The sequence below is a fragment of the Drosophila erecta genome, unplaced genomic scaffold, assembly GCF_003286155.1.
Source record: "Drosophila erecta strain 14021-0224.00,06,07 unplaced genomic scaffold, DereRS2 tig00000055-arrow-pilon, whole genome shotgun sequence".
NCBI classification, from domain to species: Eukaryota; Metazoa; Arthropoda; class Insecta; order Diptera; family Drosophilidae; genus Drosophila; species Drosophila erecta.
The window spans coordinates 3,018,501-3,036,150 of NW_020825200.1; the positions used below are offsets into that span (position 1 = coordinate 3,018,501).

General features: G+C 46.6%; 7 protein-coding genes across 7 annotated transcripts; 3 read left to right on the forward strand and 4 right to left on the reverse strand.

The window, feature by feature from the left end:
• Nucleotides 1-1,288: 1,288 nt before the first annotated feature.
• On the reverse strand, nucleotides 1,289-2,202 carry LOC6541595 (accessory gland protein Acp29AB). Its single transcript, XM_001968438.2, has one exon. It carries the CDS (start codon nucleotides 2,183-2,185, stop codon nucleotides 1,328-1,330), a length of 858 nt encoding a protein of 285 aa, XP_001968474.1. The 5' UTR covers nucleotides 2,186-2,202; the 3' UTR covers nucleotides 1,289-1,327.
• A 2,774-nt stretch (nucleotides 2,203-4,976) lies between these two features.
• Nucleotides 4,977-7,756, reverse strand: LOC6541758 (glycoprotein-N-acetylgalactosamine 3-beta-galactosyltransferase 1). The gene is made up of 4 exons (XM_001968439.3): nucleotides 7,265-7,756; nucleotides 7,109-7,202; nucleotides 5,350-5,646; nucleotides 4,977-5,295 (listed from the first exon to the last, which is right to left on the reverse strand). The coding sequence occupies exons 1-4, from the start codon at nucleotides 7,711-7,713 to the stop codon at nucleotides 5,062-5,064; spliced, it is 1,074 nt and encodes a 357-aa protein (XP_001968475.1). The 5' UTR covers nucleotides 7,714-7,756; the 3' UTR covers nucleotides 4,977-5,061.
• Nucleotides 7,757-8,289: 533 nt separating this feature from the next.
• On the forward strand, nucleotides 8,290-9,521 carry LOC6542005. The gene is made up of 2 exons (XM_001968440.3): nucleotides 8,290-8,389; nucleotides 8,497-9,521. The coding sequence occupies exons 1-2, from the start codon at nucleotides 8,378-8,380 to the stop codon at nucleotides 9,424-9,426; spliced, it is 942 nt and encodes a 313-aa protein (XP_001968476.1). The 5' UTR covers nucleotides 8,290-8,377; the 3' UTR covers nucleotides 9,427-9,521.
• A 522-nt stretch (nucleotides 9,522-10,043) lies between these two features.
• LOC6541227 (glycoprotein-N-acetylgalactosamine 3-beta-galactosyltransferase 1) lies at nucleotides 10,044-12,584 on the forward strand. Its single transcript, XM_001968441.2, has 4 exons — nucleotides 10,044-11,405; nucleotides 11,480-11,576; nucleotides 11,725-11,997; nucleotides 12,060-12,584. Exons 1-4 carry the CDS (start codon nucleotides 10,894-10,896, stop codon nucleotides 12,336-12,338), a joined length of 1,161 nt encoding a protein of 386 aa, XP_001968477.1. The 5' UTR covers nucleotides 10,044-10,893; the 3' UTR covers nucleotides 12,339-12,584.
• Nucleotides 12,500-14,444, reverse strand: LOC6541483. The gene is made up of 3 exons (XM_001968442.3): nucleotides 13,676-14,444; nucleotides 12,790-13,626; nucleotides 12,500-12,730 (listed from the first exon to the last, which is right to left on the reverse strand). Exons 1-3 carry the CDS (start codon nucleotides 14,423-14,425, stop codon nucleotides 12,557-12,559), a joined length of 1,761 nt encoding a protein of 586 aa, XP_001968478.1. The 5' UTR covers nucleotides 14,426-14,444; the 3' UTR covers nucleotides 12,500-12,556.
• Nucleotides 14,445-14,543: 99 nt separating this feature from the next.
• Nucleotides 14,544-15,778, reverse strand: LOC6541401 (phenoloxidase-activating factor 2). The gene is made up of 2 exons (XM_001968443.2): nucleotides 15,450-15,778; nucleotides 14,544-15,391 (listed from the first exon to the last, which is right to left on the reverse strand). Exons 1-2 carry the CDS (start codon nucleotides 15,633-15,635, stop codon nucleotides 14,552-14,554), a joined length of 1,026 nt encoding a protein of 341 aa, XP_001968479.1. The 5' UTR covers nucleotides 15,636-15,778; the 3' UTR covers nucleotides 14,544-14,551.
• A 490-nt stretch (nucleotides 15,779-16,268) lies between these two features.
• Nucleotides 16,269-17,610, forward strand: LOC6541509 (glycoprotein-N-acetylgalactosamine 3-beta-galactosyltransferase 1). Its single transcript, XM_001968444.2, has 2 exons — nucleotides 16,269-17,275; nucleotides 17,325-17,610. The coding sequence occupies exons 1-2, from the start codon at nucleotides 16,448-16,450 to the stop codon at nucleotides 17,538-17,540; spliced, it is 1,044 nt and encodes a 347-aa protein (XP_001968480.2). The 5' UTR covers nucleotides 16,269-16,447; the 3' UTR covers nucleotides 17,541-17,610.
• The last annotated feature ends 40 nt before the right edge of the window (nucleotides 17,611-17,650 follow it).

The window sequence follows — 17,650 nt, forward strand, 5'->3', positions numbered from 1 at the left end:
GGGATCTGGGTGGTGGGACTGGATCCCAGGCCATGTCCGCCTCCAAATGGGTTCCGTCATATTCGACATGACGACGTGTCGAATTAATCATTGCCTTGTCGCTCGCCCTTTCTCTCGCCGCCAAGCGGGAATTTCCCAGCCTGGCGGATGCACTGCAACCGGGTGGCGCTGGTGTAGAGATCAGGCGAGAGAGTCCATCCTCAATCGGTCCGCTCTGGCTGATCTGGTTGATGGAGTGGTAAAAACCGGCAGCCATGTGGAGAAGAGTTCCTGTTTGCCCCGCGGGAGATGGAGGTGCCAGCGGTTGGTTCTTGGAGTCGTTGATTACACTAAATTTGCATACTAATGGAGTGCCGTCCCACTAGTATGATGGCTTCATATTAGGTGTAACTGGGGTTTCTGGACCAATTTAATTTTAGCAATCCACCTTCAATTGCGTTACACAACAGACATGACATTTTTGCTTTCAGCATATCAATTATTCGAGTTACTCAAATCTACATGAACATAGGGCCACATTCAAGCTTCTCAGACACTCAACCATTCGAAGATGGAGCTCTGGAACATTTAACCATTGTCCAGAGACAATATTGTATGTCAAGTATAGTAGGGGCATGTCGACAGCTCACTTACCTCCATGGCCCCACACTAGCCTCTTCGATCTTTGTTCGGATGTCAGTCAATAGTCAGAAGTCGTCAAATGCAGCTGTGCACATTAAATCAATTAAGATTCTTATTTATCTTCGAATCGAGCCGGGCTTAACAAGTGCAGCCAGGTATTTAGCAGAACGGGCGCATCTATAAATATTTATTATTGCAAGAGAACGATCGACGCTTACTTTTAACACGCATGGAAAACCAAAAAAAAAAGAGAACTTAGAAAAAAATCACATTTCCAACTTTTGAGTGCACTTTGAATGAGTTGCGCACAAGAACAAAAAAATGAATCGAACGTTTCATGCTCGATTGTCATTAAAAAATCGCAAAAATGTATTGAAAACACACAAGCATAAGTGGAGAACTCGAAACTACAAAGCAATTCAGTTGGATAAGTAATTAAATTAATTAATTTCTATATGCTGCCGATTGTCGTCGAGTGTTGATTTATCTGTGCGTGCAATGAGGCAACTTGTAAATGATTTTTTTAGCCATGAGGCCTTCCAAGCGGCAATCCGAAGTTGGCTACGTTAATTCGATTGGTAACTGCAGCTGTGGGCTATCTATTCATTCCAAATTCCAAACTGAAAATCACCCATTTAATGTGCAATAAACTGACGAAGTAAAAGAGTATTGAAGTAATGCAAAGACAATTTATTTTCAAAAACATCTACACTGCACTTTCGCATATGAAGAAATTCTCATAAGTACATAATTGATCCTTTGTTTCATTATTACTGAGTTCAACGCAGGTATTGCTGATCTCATTGTTGTCTGAATTATCAGCACCCCCCTCCAAATCAATGCTGCTCAGCCAGTAGTAGCGATAGCTATACAAATTCGAACGGATCTCGGCAAGATCATCCTCGTCGTCAATGGAGGCCAGATACCCTCCCATAGCACGGCACATACGTGCAGCTGTAACCCAGTTTACCATCAAATTATTCTCGACGTAAATCAGCTTCGATCCTATTTGCCTAAACTTCGCCGGCACTATGCTGGCTATTGAAGATGATGATTGAATGGAGCTGAGGCTTTCCTGTATGGCTGCTAATTGGCTGGACAGCGCAGACTCCATTTGCTTGTTGTCCAAGGTGTCCTTAATCGCTGCCGTCTTGTCTTCCAAATTGGTAAGCCTCTCAGCCAAATTCACTTGAACGCTGTTAGCAATGGCGTCTATTATGGTTTCCTGATCCAAGTTTTCATTATGCGACATAGATGCCAATGACTGCTGCATGTCCGCTTGCTTGGCCTCCAACCCTGCTAGTTTTTCCAGAGTTTCATCGAGGCGTCCTTCCAACAAAGATACCAAGGACGTCTGCATGTCCGTTTGCTTGGCCTCCAACCCTGCTAGTTTATCTGCTTCCTTGCAGCGGTGCATGGTAATGTAATCTAGCAATGGAATCATGTCTTGAAATGAAACACTTAGCCGTGGTGTCGCAACCAGTTCCTCCGAGGACTTTGCCTGGGATCCGTAAGGATTCCAGACTATAAAGGCGATTAAAACAGCAGCTCCCAGTTGCACCATACTGCTTGTGATGAACTAGTAAATTCAACTGATTGTGGATTTATTGACAGACTTCCGAAGATTACTACTGATAAGAATGTTTACTATTTTTTACGCAAGTGTAGATATGTATGTTGTTAGTTGCCAGCGATAATACTTTGACCCCTTGGCTCTAAAAATGATGAATAATGCACCGCAGCTTGCGAACACCAATTACAACTAAAACACTTTTATTCCGTGTTTAATCGCAACCTAGCTACATATCAATGTGCCTATAGCCGGGAATTGTGGAGTCGAAAATAGTCCAGTCCGAGTCCAGACTCAAAGTTTCGAGCACCCACTCGAGGCTTTAATGGTACTACCAAGCCCAAAACACTCTCGGCCTCAATAGCAATTACGAGTTCTAAACAAGCTCTCGATCAGCTCCACAACAATTTACGCACACAGAACTCACAATCAAAAAAAGTGGAAGACAGCTACAATGATATCGCATTCCTGGGCTATGTGTCTTGGCCACAAAAGTGAAGGGTAAAAAACGAGCAATAATTTCTGTGTTTATGTGAAATGGCCTGCAAATATTCGAGCCACATTAATAATTAATTTATCTTGCTCAGCAAAATCAAATTCAAAGCACCAACAACAGTGATGTTAAATGGTTTAACAACTTTCACGGCATAAAAAACCCAAGCAACCGAAAAAAATAATATATATGTATATCAATGAGTAAGGCACGGCTACGCATAGCAAAGTAATTGATTTCTTACAGCTGGGATTTCGGTGTCGATACAATTTCAGTTTCAGCCACGAAAAATATTAATTTTAATGGCTTGCAAATCGAGAGCGAGTTAGATCGAAGGCCAGGCCAACGCACAAGGCGGCCAAATAGAAATAGTAATAAAAACAATAATCGGACAGGTGACAATAACCAGAGCAGCAACAAAAAGTCGTGAAGCTGGTGCTGGCCCACAAAATGGAACACGCGCCATTGAAGCAAACACTCAGCAAACTCAGATTTGCGGCAAGAGCAAGTCATAGTTAAGCCAAACGCATTAAGCATACGCACCGTGTGACGGCCGCTTGGCAGCGCTGATACATTGTGAGCTTGGGCAAGTAAGTAAGCTGAATTAACTAGTCACTAGTAGGTAGCTGCAACTGGTAGCCGTGTTGGCCCAGCTTGTTAGCAAATAGTTGCAGTGCCGAGTTGGGTTGTCTCATGAATTAAATCATTTTCCGCTAATTGGATTCTTTGAGTCAGCGACTGGACTGGATTATCAAGCCACTGGCTCACTAAGGGCTTGTGCTAGCTTGGCATGGGATTGGTACTCATACCAAGCAAACACCAAGTTGCAACATAATACGCCACAGTCATTTTGAAAAGTATATCAAACGATTAGGCTGACCCATCCCATGTCCCCATATCCATGGCACTGCACTGAAGTGTGATGCCAAGGTGCACTTGTGCCCACTCCCAGCTCTCGAAGCTAGGCGCCCTGTTTGCACAAGTGCTGGAGCATTCGCTTCCTCAATAGAGCTTTTCGCATTTATGTTCCATTACTTACTGGTTAACCCATTAACACACTGAGCTCATGCCTAACTATAAGCCCACAATGTGGGTAGAAAATCGCAGCGAAACAAGTTCCCTTTCACTTGCAACTCGCACTTAACGAGCCGCGCTCGGCGCATCCCATCAATGATGTATCTAATGCAATTTTACCATAAATAGTTTCGCAGCCGGCTTCTAAATACATCTCTATCTGCTCCGATGGCATTTCGAGTGGAAATGCCAACTGACACACAGCGCGCATGCGTACGTGTTTTTGGATTTAATTTACTCTGGCTTCGCAACAGCTCAGCCCGTAGATACTTACGTATATGTAGTTCATGTTTGTTGGCCAACTGAAGCAGGTGAGGCGGCTTTGAGGTGAGACTGGGGCATTGACTTTGGTAATGAAAACCCAGCCTAGTCGAGTGCAGTTCAGTCGGTCAGCCCTTCATGCAAGAATGCCCCCACTGAAGGATTTCCACGTGGTACTCGCCGGGTTTCGGCCTTGTTTTCCAGGCCCAATCCCTCCGCTGCTGCCAGTTTTGCCATGTCTAGCTGCCAGGTGTTAGGTAAATACCGCAGTCAATGCCCGCAAGGTCAATGCAATAAATTTTAAAAATATATTACGGACCATGTGCCATCCGCTTAAAACCAATTGCGGAATCTTCAATCAAACGCAGGTGAATTGCACTTTGGTGCACTTGAAACACCTTTACTGCGATAATTAACCAAAAAACAAAGGAGGCTTAACTTCCAGTCACTTAACTGTAAAATAAAGTTTATTTTCTTTTTAATTGGCTACAAGTTTCTGGGTAATATTTATCCCAAATGGACTGTTCCCATAGGTAGAGTATAAGAGATTCATAACTTTTTATGGGCACTTAATGTTAGGAAAAAAATTGATAGCACTTTAAAGATAAATCATGCAAATTATCAAACTAAAATGAACGATTATGTTTTTCATAGTCGCCGTTCTTTAATTGAATATCAAATAATGTAAAAAACGCCTATTTTACACAGCGTATACAAATTTATAACAGACGCTACTTTTTCGTGTGGCCCCTGTCATTTTTAAAAATGCCTAAAGTTATGCAAAAGATTTTTCAGCAATTTTTTAAAGACTTGCCTGTGTTCTGCCTTTAAAACTTTAACGACTTCGCTATAGAATAATTATTCCAGTGTCTTTGGCTATAGATTTTGCCACTTTACTTGTATCCTCGCACCAAGTCTACAAAAATGGTATTAAGCACCGAATAAAAAACCACATAATTTAAAGAAGGTGTATAATATCATAAATATATTCATCAGTTCATATCACAATCTTAATAGCTTATGCAAAAACACATTTAGGCATCTAAAAATTATCAGGTTTCTCAGACATTTGAAGCAAGTCTCTTATATTGGAGTTATCTTCCAAAGGAAATCGTCTCGCTAAATCAGCTACAGTCAATCGACTTCTGTGTCTGCTTTCAGAAATCTGTTTAGGATCAAATACTTTCAGATGATAGATTAGAAACTCGTAGAGGAACATGCGTTCTCGACTGGCATAATGAAAGGCCACAGAATAGTTGGAACAGCATCCCAAGCCCTGAAATAAAGTAAGTTTTACTTAAGCATGTTCGAATATAATCTTGTGACCCACAGTTTCAACTCGGGACAGACTCATCAGGCGCAGCCAATCCGGAATGGTGTAATTGGCATCCGACATATAGCTCTCCAGATCCAGGGGCATAAACTTTGGTTTTGTGTCTCCATCCAAGTTCTGTGTGGAGTCGACGAAGTGCACGCCCACATTCTGCAGACAAATTCCCATGTAAAAGTCCTCGATGCCCATCTTCTTCGGCTGCGGACAAATCACCTCGGACTCGTAGGCTTGTGTTGCAAATCGATGGAGCGCCTCTCGACTCAAAATGTACGAAGCGCCACCAGACATATAACTCTAAGGAATTTCAAAGCACACAATTAACACAAATTGTCATATTAAAATGGTACCGCCCAATTGTAATTGCTTATGCTATTTACTTCAAAGACCCGAAAGACCAGGATTTTCCCAATTTAAGTAACGCTTTTGGGTTTTTAACTTACCCACCAACGAAATCAAGTTAATTTTGTGTCAAAACACGAATCAAACTCACTTGCAAACGAGCGAAGCTCACAAATTTAGTGTCAATTGTGCCCTTTGACTTGGGATTATGTGGGATTATGTCGCTGAAGTGTGGCGCATAGGCCATCATACCCCAAACCGCCCAATTATAACTCGAAAAGTCGACAAAATGTTTGAAATTAATCCATAATTCATAGGAGCATAAAAATATGTTAAGTGGTTTAGTATGCAGGCCCTATTCAAATAAAAACACAAAATTAGGCAGTTATCAATCACAAATCATTAAAACATTAGGAACCATCAACCCGCGAGATACAATCTATTCAGCGTGTGTGCTGCAGCAGCTGAAACAAAGGAAAACATTTTAATATTTTGGTTTCTCAGCTGCCGTCCGCCGTAACTCATTTGTTTACTCTACCTATTTATTCAGCCCAGATGTACCTCGGCTCACAAGGCGCTTGCTCAACTCTGCAAATGCAAACGCAAACGCAAATGCAAATGCAAATGTCAAATGGCGAGGTAAATCCGCGCCTGCCGCCCAAAAGGTGCGGCTGTGAAAGATGCGTGGCAGGTGATCGCGATGACCTCAGGTGAATCATGGCCATTAGCTTGCGCGGACTGCAGCTTGGCGGGTTAATGCGAATTTAATTTGCACCACTTGATCTATGCGCATCTGCGCGAAGACAAGAAGCGTTTGGCGAGTGGAGATGCTAACTGTTTTGCGTGATATCATGCCACCAATAATAGCTTTAATGCTGATTGCCGCCAGACAATGCACCATAAATAGCCATTGGTTATTTGGAAATTACACACACAATGGGGGACCGGTTCTGGGAACAAAGAGATCGATCCATTTGGGATTAGGCATTTCTTCGGCAAATGTTGTGAAAGCACTTTATTATAATTTCTAAATCATTATTAATCAAGACAGCCATAAAACTGTGAAAAACAATTTTGGTGTGTAATTGATTCCAAGTGAATTAAAATTTATTGACCCTTAAAAACATATTTCGCCTGGAGCATTTTGGCTCATAGCAAAAGACATAATTAAACAGCTTCGAAAAAGCGAAACTGAAAACGAAAATTTGAATTTCAAATTAGCGTAACAAGCGGGCGACAAAAACCTGGAAGGTGAGCTGTTAATTAGAAGCTAATGCCAGCGATTAACTAGATCACTTGTTAAATAAATCACGTGCACTGAGAAAAATCGCACTTTAGCGAAGTTCATACCTAATAATCATATTATTCCGGCGCAGAGCCGGAAGTTAATGTTAATTAATTGTGCTTCATTACTCACCACATTATATCGCGACATCTTGTAGCCAAACAAGACGGGCGTATCCGGATCGAAGCCACTGAGCAGGTGCTGCAGGTTCTCCATGACCACGTATCTGTGCACGGACTCGTAAATATACACACATATTCGGAGGGGTAGTTACCCCGGTTAACTCACGTATCGTCGTCCGCCTTGAGGAACCAATCGTAGTCGCCGGCGTAGTGCTCCCAAACGTGGCGGAATCCCTCGCGCGTTTTGTTCCACAGATGCTCGTAGCCACCGCCCGCTGGCTCCACCACCTTGACCACGCCCAGTGGCGCGTAGTCCTCGCTGCTGGCGAAGATCAGGCGACTGCAGCGCCGACCCCAGGTCTCGTAGACACTGCTGGCCAGGCTCTGCACGTTCTCCGGACAGGTGAGCACCATGCACAGTATGCGCGGGTAACGCGCGGGTTCGTCCTCAATCGCGGCCATTGTGGCCGTGGATCTGGTGGAGGTGCTGCTCCAGCAGGGCGTCAGCCTGCTGACATCGTAGACGTAGAGGAGGAGCACGAAGGCCAGCACGAATCCCGCCGTGAAACCCGTCAGCAGATGCAGCTGGGACCGCAACTTCATCTTGGCCGTCATTCTCCACGAGCGTTGTGTTCTCCGCGACGATCGGTTCCCGATTGCCGGCGGTTGGCCGTTTGTTTTAGCCAGACGGCAATCAGCCAAAATCAGGCAGCATCTTGGCATCAGTCGGTTGGCCAGCAACCGGTTTAATTTGTTTTCTTATCAAGAGGCATCAAACTTCTGCGGTTCGGTGGGAGATTAGGGATCGCCACGCACACGGGATTCTTAATTAAGTTCGTTGGGAAATTAAAATAAATTTAAATAGTTAATTTTAAGCAATAAGTTGGGCAGTTTCATAAGTTTATATCGAGGTCTGAGATGGGCGAAATCCACACTTGTAAAAAATGTTGCATTCTGCTCCACTTTTATTGTCAAAATTTGCTCCAATTCTGATGTTCGACCATCACACACCTCTATGTCATCTTCCAATAGTGTCTGCGCTTACGCAGCATAAAAGTGGCCACAAATTGGAAATGAAAGTGTTACCAATACTTTGTCTCGACTTTGGACAATGGTAAATCAATCAATTGAGGCGCATGACATTGTATAACTACCATCATTGGGTAATGAACTGCAACTGGGATGAAGTATAAAAACTCCGGGCTGCTTCAATTATGACATCAGTTAGCTGACAATTTGTAGAGGCACTCCCACGAAAGGAAGATCCAAACGATTTGAGATGGCAGCTAAGGTGAGTTGCGGTCAAAGACAGGGGCAGGATGCAAGGATCAAGTCATTTGAGGAATCATCAACTGAAGGAGTCGAAGAACTGAGATTTATTCCTATGCGTATTTTTAGTTTTTTGCCCTGCTGTCTCTGGCACTCTTGTCCGCTGGCCAAGCGGAGTACAACTACAACGAGAACTCGGCAAAGGCGGCCAGTGCATCCAGTTCTGGCGAGGATTTCCTGAGCGACTACCACACGCCCAGCAACAATGCCCTGAATTCGGAGGCCACGCCCGACGGCTATGACTATGTGGTGCCCACCAGGAATCAGTTCGCCGCCGGCAGCCGTACGGCCAGTGTCCAGGCCTCCAATCTTCTCCAGAATGCGGCCAGTGCCGCCAATGCCGAGTCCGTGCTGCTGCCCTCGCCGCTGCCCGTACTCCGCAACGAGCAGAACTCGGAGGTGGTTTTATCGGCGCAGCAGCCGGAGCAGCAGATCGTTCCATCCATTCAGCACCAGCACTCGAATCCGGTGGTAGTCGCCTCCGTTCTTCGCCAGCACCAGGAGCCTGAGGTCTTTCCGCCCGCCAGCTACAGCTTCAACTATGCCGTGAACGACGAGAGCACCGGCGACATTAAGGAGCACAGCGAGACCCGGGATGGCTATGTGGTGCGCGGATTCTACAGCCTCGTCGATCCCGATGGCTACAAGCGCACCGTGACCTACACGGCGGATGATGTGCATGGCTTCAATGCCGTGGTCAACCGGGTGCCCTATGCCCTCAAGACGGTGGTTGTTCCCGTGGCCCAGGTGGCCCAGCCCACTCCATTTGTGGCTCGGGATGAGCGCTCCAAGTCGGTGGCTGTCATTCGATCCTCGGGAGCAGCAGCTGCGCCCGGAACTGTCCTGCGATCGGGAGCTGTTGCCGGTGCCGGCTCATCCTCGGGCACCGCATCCGGAGCCGGATCCGGAGCCGGATCCCGGGTGGCCAACACCTTCGCTGAGGACAGCTACGCCAATGCCCCGCGAGGCCTGGACGCCTCCGGCGGTCCTTACGCCTGAGTCCTGCTCGTGGGCTACGCACTCCTTGTATATTCCTTCATCGTGCTTCATCTACTGCTAGTTTTTTTAAAAATAAATACCAATCGTTGACCATAGCTGAGTTCGAGTGTGTTGCCTACCTTCAGGCCTTTGTGGTCAACTTGGCTAACAAGAAGCTTTGCGGAAGCTTTTCGCTGCCATTTCGAAAATTTAGACACAGGTGGTAAAGTGAAGCCTGTGTTGCGGAATAGCTGAAGTCCATAAGGCGCGAGTGCCATCTGCTGTAGCCTTTTAAGGAGCCGTCCCCGTGGCTGCAACACTGTTGGCCAAATTATGAAAGGTCAAAGCTTGATTAGCCAAAAAAACACTGTCTAAATATGCACTCAAGTTTCGCGCAAGGAGTGTAATGGTTTTATAATGGTTATGATGAGGATGTTAATAAGTGTATAAGATATAATTAGGTTACGCACAGCTTTCTTGAATTTGAAGTACCCTCTTAAAGTATGAACTTAAATGGCATTCCATACATTTGGGGAACCAATTGAATGGAGAAACGTGCATAGCCATTAAATATCTGGCAACATGGTATCGGGAGAAGCGTTAAGGTATTTCACCAGCAACATTTTCGACTTGGATTCAAGCCGAGTCTGTCAACTGCCGGCAAAGCGTGAAGACGTTGCTGGCTGTTTGTTTTCGAGTTGGCTTTTTTCCGTATTGCCTTGGCTCTTGGCTCTTTGTTTATTGTTTTTTCTGTGTTTGGACCTCGAGTCGCGTTCGAAGCCGCGTTTACTTTTATTGCCTTGCCGCTGAGGGCCTGTGATTGATATTCTGTGCCAGTGCGCCGAGGCAAAAGTGTAGAAAACGATCGAGAAACTCCGAGTAACCGTCGCATAATTGGAGTCGGCGATTCGAAACGGCCCAAATGTGTTTGAAACGGTTGGAAAAAGCGTCACTTGCCATTTGCAGCTCAGCAATTGCGAATCGAATTGAACTGGGGCCAACTGAGCCACTCGGCTGAGTTCACAGCTCCACAACACCACAACACCAAACACACCTGAGCAGAAAGCCACCTGAGTGTTTTCCCGAAGGTCGACCGCATCTTTACAGGCTTTCGACTCTGCGTCACCGGCTCAAGAATGTGTTAATTCGGTGATCCAAAAACAGTATCAACGGCGACTGGTTGTAGCAGCACTTCAGTTGCCGCCGACGAACGAAATTTGCATAAAAAAGTAAACAAATGCGAACCATAAAAATAGGAGAAAATAAGCAGTGATTAAATCGAAGCGAATTCAACAGTCAACATACATCAATCTATTCGCTATGCAGAGCGTGAAATATTTGCTGAAATATTTATAAATCCTTTAATTCCGGGTGCATATTTCAAAGATATTTTATCAATTGTATCAGTGACTGCTTAAGAATCTGCTAAGTACTATGTATGGTATCTAAAATTTGTCTCTGCCTAGCCCGAAGAGGAGCATCGAAGGGATGGGAGTACGGCCCAATCGGAAGCGCCTGGAGCTGATGCTAATGGTGCTCATTGGCCTGGCCTGGGGAATACTGCTGTCCGAGCTGATGAAGCGAACTCGTTGGCAGAATCGCGCGGAGCGGCTGAAGGAGGAGAGCAGTCCCTTTCCGAGCAGCCAGAGGAGCAGGAGCAGGAGCCCAGCCACGACCCCCACCGCTGCTCCTTCGAGCACAAGTCCAGCGCCGGACATCCTGGCCTCGCGCCTCTTCAACGAGACGCGCGTCCTGTGCATGGTGCTGACCAGTCCGAAGACGCATCGCACCCGCGCCATCCACATCAAACGCACCTGGGGCAGGCGCTGCAACAAGCTGATCTTCATGAGCACCAAGGCGGACAGGGAACTGGGCTCCGTGGCGCTCAACGTGAGGGAGGGCTACTCCAATTTGTGGCCCAAGACCCGGGCAGCGCTGCAGTACGTCTATAGGCACCATTTTCAGAAGTACGACTGGTTCCTGAAGGCCGACGATGACACGTTAGTGGAATCTAGTTTAAACATTTAAATGTTTGTATTCTCTTAGTAATGGAATATATTTATTTTTGTTTTAGGTATGTAATTATGGAGAACCTGCGCGCCTTTCTGCACGCCTACAATTTAAGGGAACCGGTTTATTTCGGAAACAAGTTTCGCCAGCACGTGAAAGAGGTACAATATAAAATTCGCACAATTTTATATGTTTAGTTATAGTCCTACATAGTTAGGATTGTTTAATGTTCTCTACACAAGGCCAGTATTTATTTACACTGAGTCGCCGAAAAGTGTGCTTCAGAAATGCGTATTTTGCCGATTTTAGGGATACATGTCGGGCGGAGCGGGTTATGTTCTGAGCAAAATGGCCCTGCACCGGCTGGTTAAACTGGGCTTCAGCAACAGCAGCATCTGCACCAATCGCAACTACGGCTACGAGGACGTGGAACTGGGACGATGTCTGGCGGGCGTGGGCGTGCTGGGTGGCGATTCCCGGGATGAGCACGGCCTGAGTCGCTTCATTCCCTTCTCGCCGCTGCACTGGTATCCCCAGCCGCCGGAGTGGTACCAGCCGCTGACCTACTACACATCCCCCAACGTGAGGCATCGTATATGCATCGTATGTTACCAAACTATTCAATACCATTGTCGCATTCATAGAACTCCAGTGACTGCTGCTCCAACACGGCCATCTCGTTTCACTACAACAACGCACAGGAGTTTTACGTGCTCGACTATATCATCTACAAGCTGCGGGTTTTTGGCTTGAATAGGGAACTAGGTCGATTGCCGGGAAAGGAAGCCAGTGCTCGGCCAACTTCGATTCACTTGCAGACCAAAACGGAACTCGACCTAAACGCTCTTAACAAAATGGTGCCAGGCAGAAGTGTCACAAAGCCAAGTTACAGAACTAAGACCACTTTCAAGATTGCGAAGTAATATTACTTTCATTTGGATTGACTGCAATGGACTATGCCAAAGAGTAACCCCCAAATAACGTAAAGCTGCTCCTTGAATTTAAGAATTAAGCCTACTAGATGCCATTTATGCTTTAATTTGTTATGCCGACTAACAAATAAGTGTTATATTTGTTTAAGTGCATGTGTATATCACATATTGCACAGGTGTATTTCAAATGCGATATTAAATCCTTAGCATTAGATATTATACTGCTGTTTCCTCAGACCATGTTTCCTCGATTTTCTTGGCGGCGGATGTCCAGCCAGAAGTCCATATGGTCGTCTCTTATACAAAATCGATTCCAGAAAATGCATTTCGTAGGGAGAGACATTGTGCATCGAAATCGAATAGCTGGAACAGCATTCCATTCCCTGAAAGAAAAGTTCGGGCTCCCAAAAAGTACAAATCGTAAATGACATGAAATGCCCACCGTTCCAGTCGTTTGGTAGAGATACTCTTGCAGCCAGAAGCCCTCATTATCGCGATTCGGAATGAGGAAGTGTTCGAGCGACAGCGAGAAGAACCGCTGGCGTCCAAAAAGATCCCTGGAGTCTCCCGCCTGGACATCCAACAGCCGCAGGCACTGGCCCATCGCATAGTCCTCGACGCCCTGATCTCCTGGCAGGCACTCTTCGGCGGCGCCGTGATTCAATAGCTCCACGGCTTTCTTGCTCAGAACGTAGCCGGCACCGCCGGACATGTAGAGGTTGGATCCCAGCTTGAATGGGGAGCCAAAGTAAATCGGCTTGGCGGGTGAGTGGCGTCTCAGCAGTTTGCGCATATTCTCCATTATGGCATAGGTATCGTCATCCGCCTTGTAGAACCAATCCGCCTCGTGGCCATAGTTCCTGTACGCATGGCGAAACGCGGCCTTTGTTTTGCCCCACAACTTGCTGCGTGTGTCGGTGGCATTCAGACCCACAATTTGCAGGCCAGAAATAGTAGTGCCGGTGGAGCTGCCATAATATACCACTCGGTTGCAGTGGCGACCCCAAGTTTCGCTGATGGCCCGCGCGCCACTCATGTACTTCTTGGGCCAGGTCAAAACCAAGCAGATGATCCTAACCGACCTATACAGCAACTTGGCCCGCTGATCGTTCGGCGGCCTAGATGCTATGCTCATTAGAGGATTGGGAGAACCCAGTTGGGGCAGCGGATTTACGTGGCCATAGGGACGCAGGTGGTAGAGCGAGAACTCCAGGACATACATTTGCATGGCGCGGCAATATGGATAGAGCACTGCTCCTCCAAAACAGCTCTCCCAGCTCTGCAAATAGCAACATAGTATAGAATCAACTTAGGTGCAAACCACTCACCTGGTTGTGGTAAACAACCCGAAAGGAGCAGGGCCAAAGCCAGAAGTGGTTGCGCAGGCTGTACGGGATCAGCTCGGCCGGCACATTAAACGGCAGGAGCCACTCGCTGGGACCCCTCCTCATGCGTGTCAAGCACTCCCTGAAGAAGATCTCGTCCTGCAGGCAGTTCCTCGTGGCCAGCTGCTCCAGCGCCTCGCTACTAAAGATGTAGTCGGTGGTGGAGACTCGTCCCACATGGGCGTACACATAGACGGCATGTTCCGCACTGAAGTAGATATGCTCAGATGGCGCGTACTGGGCCAGCAGGTAGCGCAGATTCTCCATGACGACGTACGAGTCCAAGTAAACCACCAGCAGCCAGTCGAGCTCGTTGTGGTATTCTTCATAAATCTGGCGATATGCCTGCAGCAGAGTGATATTCCTTTGGTTGACAATGGACAGCCGAGAGCAGCGACGACCCCAAGTTTTTGCGATATGCCTGGCCTTCTGAGCACCGAAATTGTAGTCCGAGCGGTCCATATAAACCAGGCAATGGACGCGGATCTTCTCCTGGAGAATTCGCGCGATCCGAGCATCGTCCCAGTGCTCACTGCGCAGACCCACCTCATAGGAGTTGACCGTTTCCTTGTACGGCTCCAGCTCCAACAGGTCGGTAAAGGCAGTGCTGTTATAGAATATGATCACCTCCAGCACGATAAGCCAGAAGAAAAACGACAGTATCAGTAGCCGGCAGAAACCCCGTAGCTTCATTTTTTCTATTTTGTATAAGTTATCATATACGTTATCATCAACAGCTCCTCGGATCAACTTGAAAGCAGCAAACACACTGGTCTTTCTAAGACCCAATCAAGAAGATATGAAAAGGGGTCTTTTATTTCAGTCATACGTGTATATCGGAAAAGTCTTGTACGGCTTATTGAGCTCGTCATTGAGATGCCTCTCGATCCATGGCCTCATGTGGGAGATATTCGTGTAGAAGGCAGGCACATTCTGCTGCCCGCAGGACAAGCCGCTGTTCACAATGCCGACGAATTCGTAGAGCGCCGGCTGCCCGGGAATGGGACACATTAGCGGGGATCCACCGTCGCCCCGGCAGGCATCTCGCCCCTTCTCGCCGCCGGCACAAAGCAAACTGGGGTCCAGCGAGAAACTCCCGCCCAGACGCGTACTGCGCAAGAGGTCCTCGCAAACGGGCCTGCTCAGGATGGGCAGCTCGATTTTCTTCTGCTTTTGCGTATAGGTTGTGGCGTGGGGATTCCGCTGGCCCCAACCGGCCACCAGGCAGCGTTCCTGGTCGAATGACACTCCGGGAGTGGGCCAGCAGATGGGCGCTATGTGGGGCCTTATCCCAAACGAAGCAGCCAGGACGATCAGTGCTATGTTGTTGACCCCGGTTAAGATATTGAAGCCCGGATGCACCACAATCCTGGCCGCAGCTCGCAATACAATCTTTTTCTCGAACAGCTTGGTCAAGTCCCATGCACCGCCGACGATCACAAAGTCGTTGACGGTCTTCCCTTGCATCAGGTGGGCGGCGGTTATCACTACGTTTTCGGTGACCAGAGTTCCAGCGCCAAAAAAGGTGACCCTGTCTTGCATCAGAGCTACGGTCCAAGGGAACTGATTGGGTTTCGCCTGATCAGCGGCCACATCTGCATGGGCGTCCAGGCCATTGGGATTACTTATGCCGCAGTTACTCGGAGAGCCGATAAGTAACTGCAATTTGCATATTATACCTCTGGCAATCCAAAGCAGTTCACCAGTGAGTACTTACCAGTTGGGAAGTGTGACAGCAGCTTTCCGATTTCTGGCACAATATCTGCCAAGCCATAGCACTTTGATTCGAGGTGTCCGACTTGCAGAGTCCTTTGGGCACGCACATCATCTGGAGCCCACATGGCGCTCCCGCCTCAGCAAGCGTCCAGAAACAGGAGCTGATTATTATAACTTCTCGCCACATTGCCAGCAAAGCGACTGAACGCGATTTACAATATAAATCATGTTCTGAGAAGAAAGAATATTCGTTAAGAAGAAGCTCTTCGTTATCAGAGTTCAATAAGTGCAATACAAACGGCTCGATTCAAAAAAGTGCTTTTAAAAGTAAGTACGGAAATAAATTGAAACTTACATATGTTTCAATATGCATGTATTATACCCGTTACTCGTTGAGTAAAAGGGTATACTAGATTCGTTGAAAAGTATGTAACAGGCAGATGGAAACGTTTCCGATCTCGGAAATTCTCATTAGCACTACCACTAGGTGAGTCGGGGAGTAAGCGGTATCTGGTAGTTGCGGAACTCGACTATAGCATTCTACCTTGATTTTTTTAATTTTACTAATGATATGATGTTGTAGAAATTCAAAAAAATCAAGAAATGCCACAAGGCTGAAGTCATAATCTCCATAACTAAACTCATCTTAATCGGACTTTGAAGTGGCATACCTCTAAATGTTTCTGGCCCAATTCTCTAAAAATCTGCATTCAAATTTCAAAATTTATTTTTTTTTAATTTTTTTGTAATTAACTTATCAAATCTTATAAATTACTGCAGACACGGTACTATTATTGTACTATTATACAATTTTATTACGGTAGCCCTGAATATTTTTTGTAAGTTGGGAAGTAAGGGAAGCTCTAATGAAATACGTATTTAAACTTATTTATGCTAAAGAGATTACTTGCTGTGCATTTTTAAGAGCTGAGCGTATCGAAATGATGTGACGACGAAAACTATATATATATTATATGGACGCAGAAAAAGAGCGCAGTAATGGCGAAAATGGACGGGAAGGAGTGTTGTTTTCTGGATCGGAGCAATCATAACCAGGCGAATACAACGTCGCCTTCATCATCTCGCCCAGTGCTTTTCCTGCTCCTGGGCATCGGGATTGGCTATCTTATCACCCAGGTTCTTCTGCGGCCTATAATGGATCTCAAATCTCATAGGACTGGCACGGAAAGATCGACTTTACTGGCCATCGATTTCACCGATGAGGTGCGAGTCTTGTGCTTTGTGTACACCAAGCCCACTAATCACAAGACTCAGGCCAAAGCCGTCTTGGAAACTTGGGGCAGGAGGTGCAACAAGCTGATCTTCTTCAGCAGCCGCACTGATGCCAATCTATCCGGAACTGTGGCCCTGCCCGTTAGTCCCAACTACCGGGAATCGTGGCTAAAAACGAAGATGGCCCTGAAGTACCTCCATGAGCACCACCTGAACGATGCCGATTGGTTCCTGGAGGCCGACGACGAGACCTACGTGATAATGGAGAACCTGCGATACATGGTCTATCCCTACGGTCCACAGTTGGCCATCTACTTCGGCTCCCCGGGCACTGCGATGACTCGTGCTGCACTGCGTCGCTTGGTCGAGTTGGCCCTGCCCAATCCTTCCAAGTGCGAGCCAAAGGATGCGGGACCCACCGCAGGCAAGCTGAGGGAGTGCCTCGAAAATGTGAATGTGCTGGCGGGCAACACGTACGACTCCAAGGGACGCAGACGCATGTACCTCATCGAACCGCAGGCCAGATCCAATCTGTTTCTGCACTATGACCCCAATTTCTGGTTCTGGAAGTTCCTCGCCTACAGGACACAAGATGTATGTGGTCTTAGGATTATGATCTCGATAATATTTGTCCTAATTCCAGGGAATTTTCGCTTGGTCCAACTATGCCGTCTCGTTTCATTACGTTCAGCATCACTATATCCACTGTTTCGAGTATATGATCTATAGATTAAGGACTTTTGGGCGAAAACAGATGGTGGAATCGCTTCCAGCTAAGTATAATCCCGCCGAAGAGAAGGTGCCAGAAGCACAACCTATTGATGCCGAGCAAGAAGTTCCAGCTGACTACGCCTACTAGAGGATTACGCTGCATTTCCTTCTTCTCTTTTAACATTATACGAGTAATAAAACAGAATCCAAGTTTTAAATTAGTAATTTCAATAGTTTTACTAACTGAAAAGCTGTACT

Coding starts and splice junctions, on each gene's coding strand:
- LOC6541595 (XM_001968438.2), bottom strand. CDS start 2,185: ATGGTGCAACTGGGAGCTGCTGTTTTAATCGCCTTTATAGTCTGGAAT.
- LOC6541758 (XM_001968439.3), bottom strand. CDS start 7,713: ATGACGGCCAAGATGAAGTTGCGGTCCCAGCTGCATCTGCTGACGGGT. Junction 7,203..7,264: donor CTCAAGGCGGACGACGATAC/GTGAGTTAACCG, acceptor GTCCGTGCACAG/ATACGTGGTCATGGAGAACC. Junction 5,647..7,108: donor AGATGTCGCGATATAATGTG/GTGAGTAATGAA, acceptor GAAATTCCTTAG/AGTTATATGTCTGGTGGCGC.
- LOC6541227 (XM_001968441.2), top strand. CDS start 10,894: ATGGGAGTACGGCCCAATCGGAAGCGCCTGGAGCTGATGCTAATGGTG. Junction 11,406..11,479: donor CTGAAGGCCGACGATGACAC/GTTAGTGGAATC, acceptor TTTTTGTTTTAG/GTATGTAATTATGGAGAACC. Junction 11,577..11,724: donor TTCGCCAGCACGTGAAAGAG/GTACAATATAAA, acceptor TGCCGATTTTAG/GGATACATGTCGGGCGGAGC.
- LOC6541483 (XM_001968442.3), bottom strand. CDS start 14,425: ATGAAGCTACGGGGTTTCTGCCGGCTACTGATACTGTCGTTTTTCTTC. Junction 13,627..13,675: donor GGGTTGTTTACCACAACCAG/GTGAGTGGTTTG, acceptor TGCTATTTGCAG/AGCTGGGAGAGCTGTTTTGG. Junction 12,731..12,789: donor TCTACCAAACGACTGGAACG/GTGGGCATTTCA, acceptor CTTTTCTTTCAG/GGAATGGAATGCTGTTCCAG.
- LOC6541401 (XM_001968443.2), bottom strand. CDS start 15,635: ATGTGGCGAGAAGTTATAATAATCAGCTCCTGTTTCTGGACGCTTGCT. Junction 15,392..15,449: donor GCTGTCACACTTCCCAACTG/GTAAGTACTCAC, acceptor TGCAAATTGCAG/TTACTTATCGGCTCTCCGAG.
- LOC6541509 (XM_001968444.2), top strand. CDS start 16,448: ATGGCGAAAATGGACGGGAAGGAGTGTTGTTTTCTGGATCGGAGCAAT. Junction 17,276..17,324: donor TCGCCTACAGGACACAAGAT/GTATGTGGTCTT, acceptor TCCTAATTCCAG/GGAATTTTCGCTTGGTCCAA.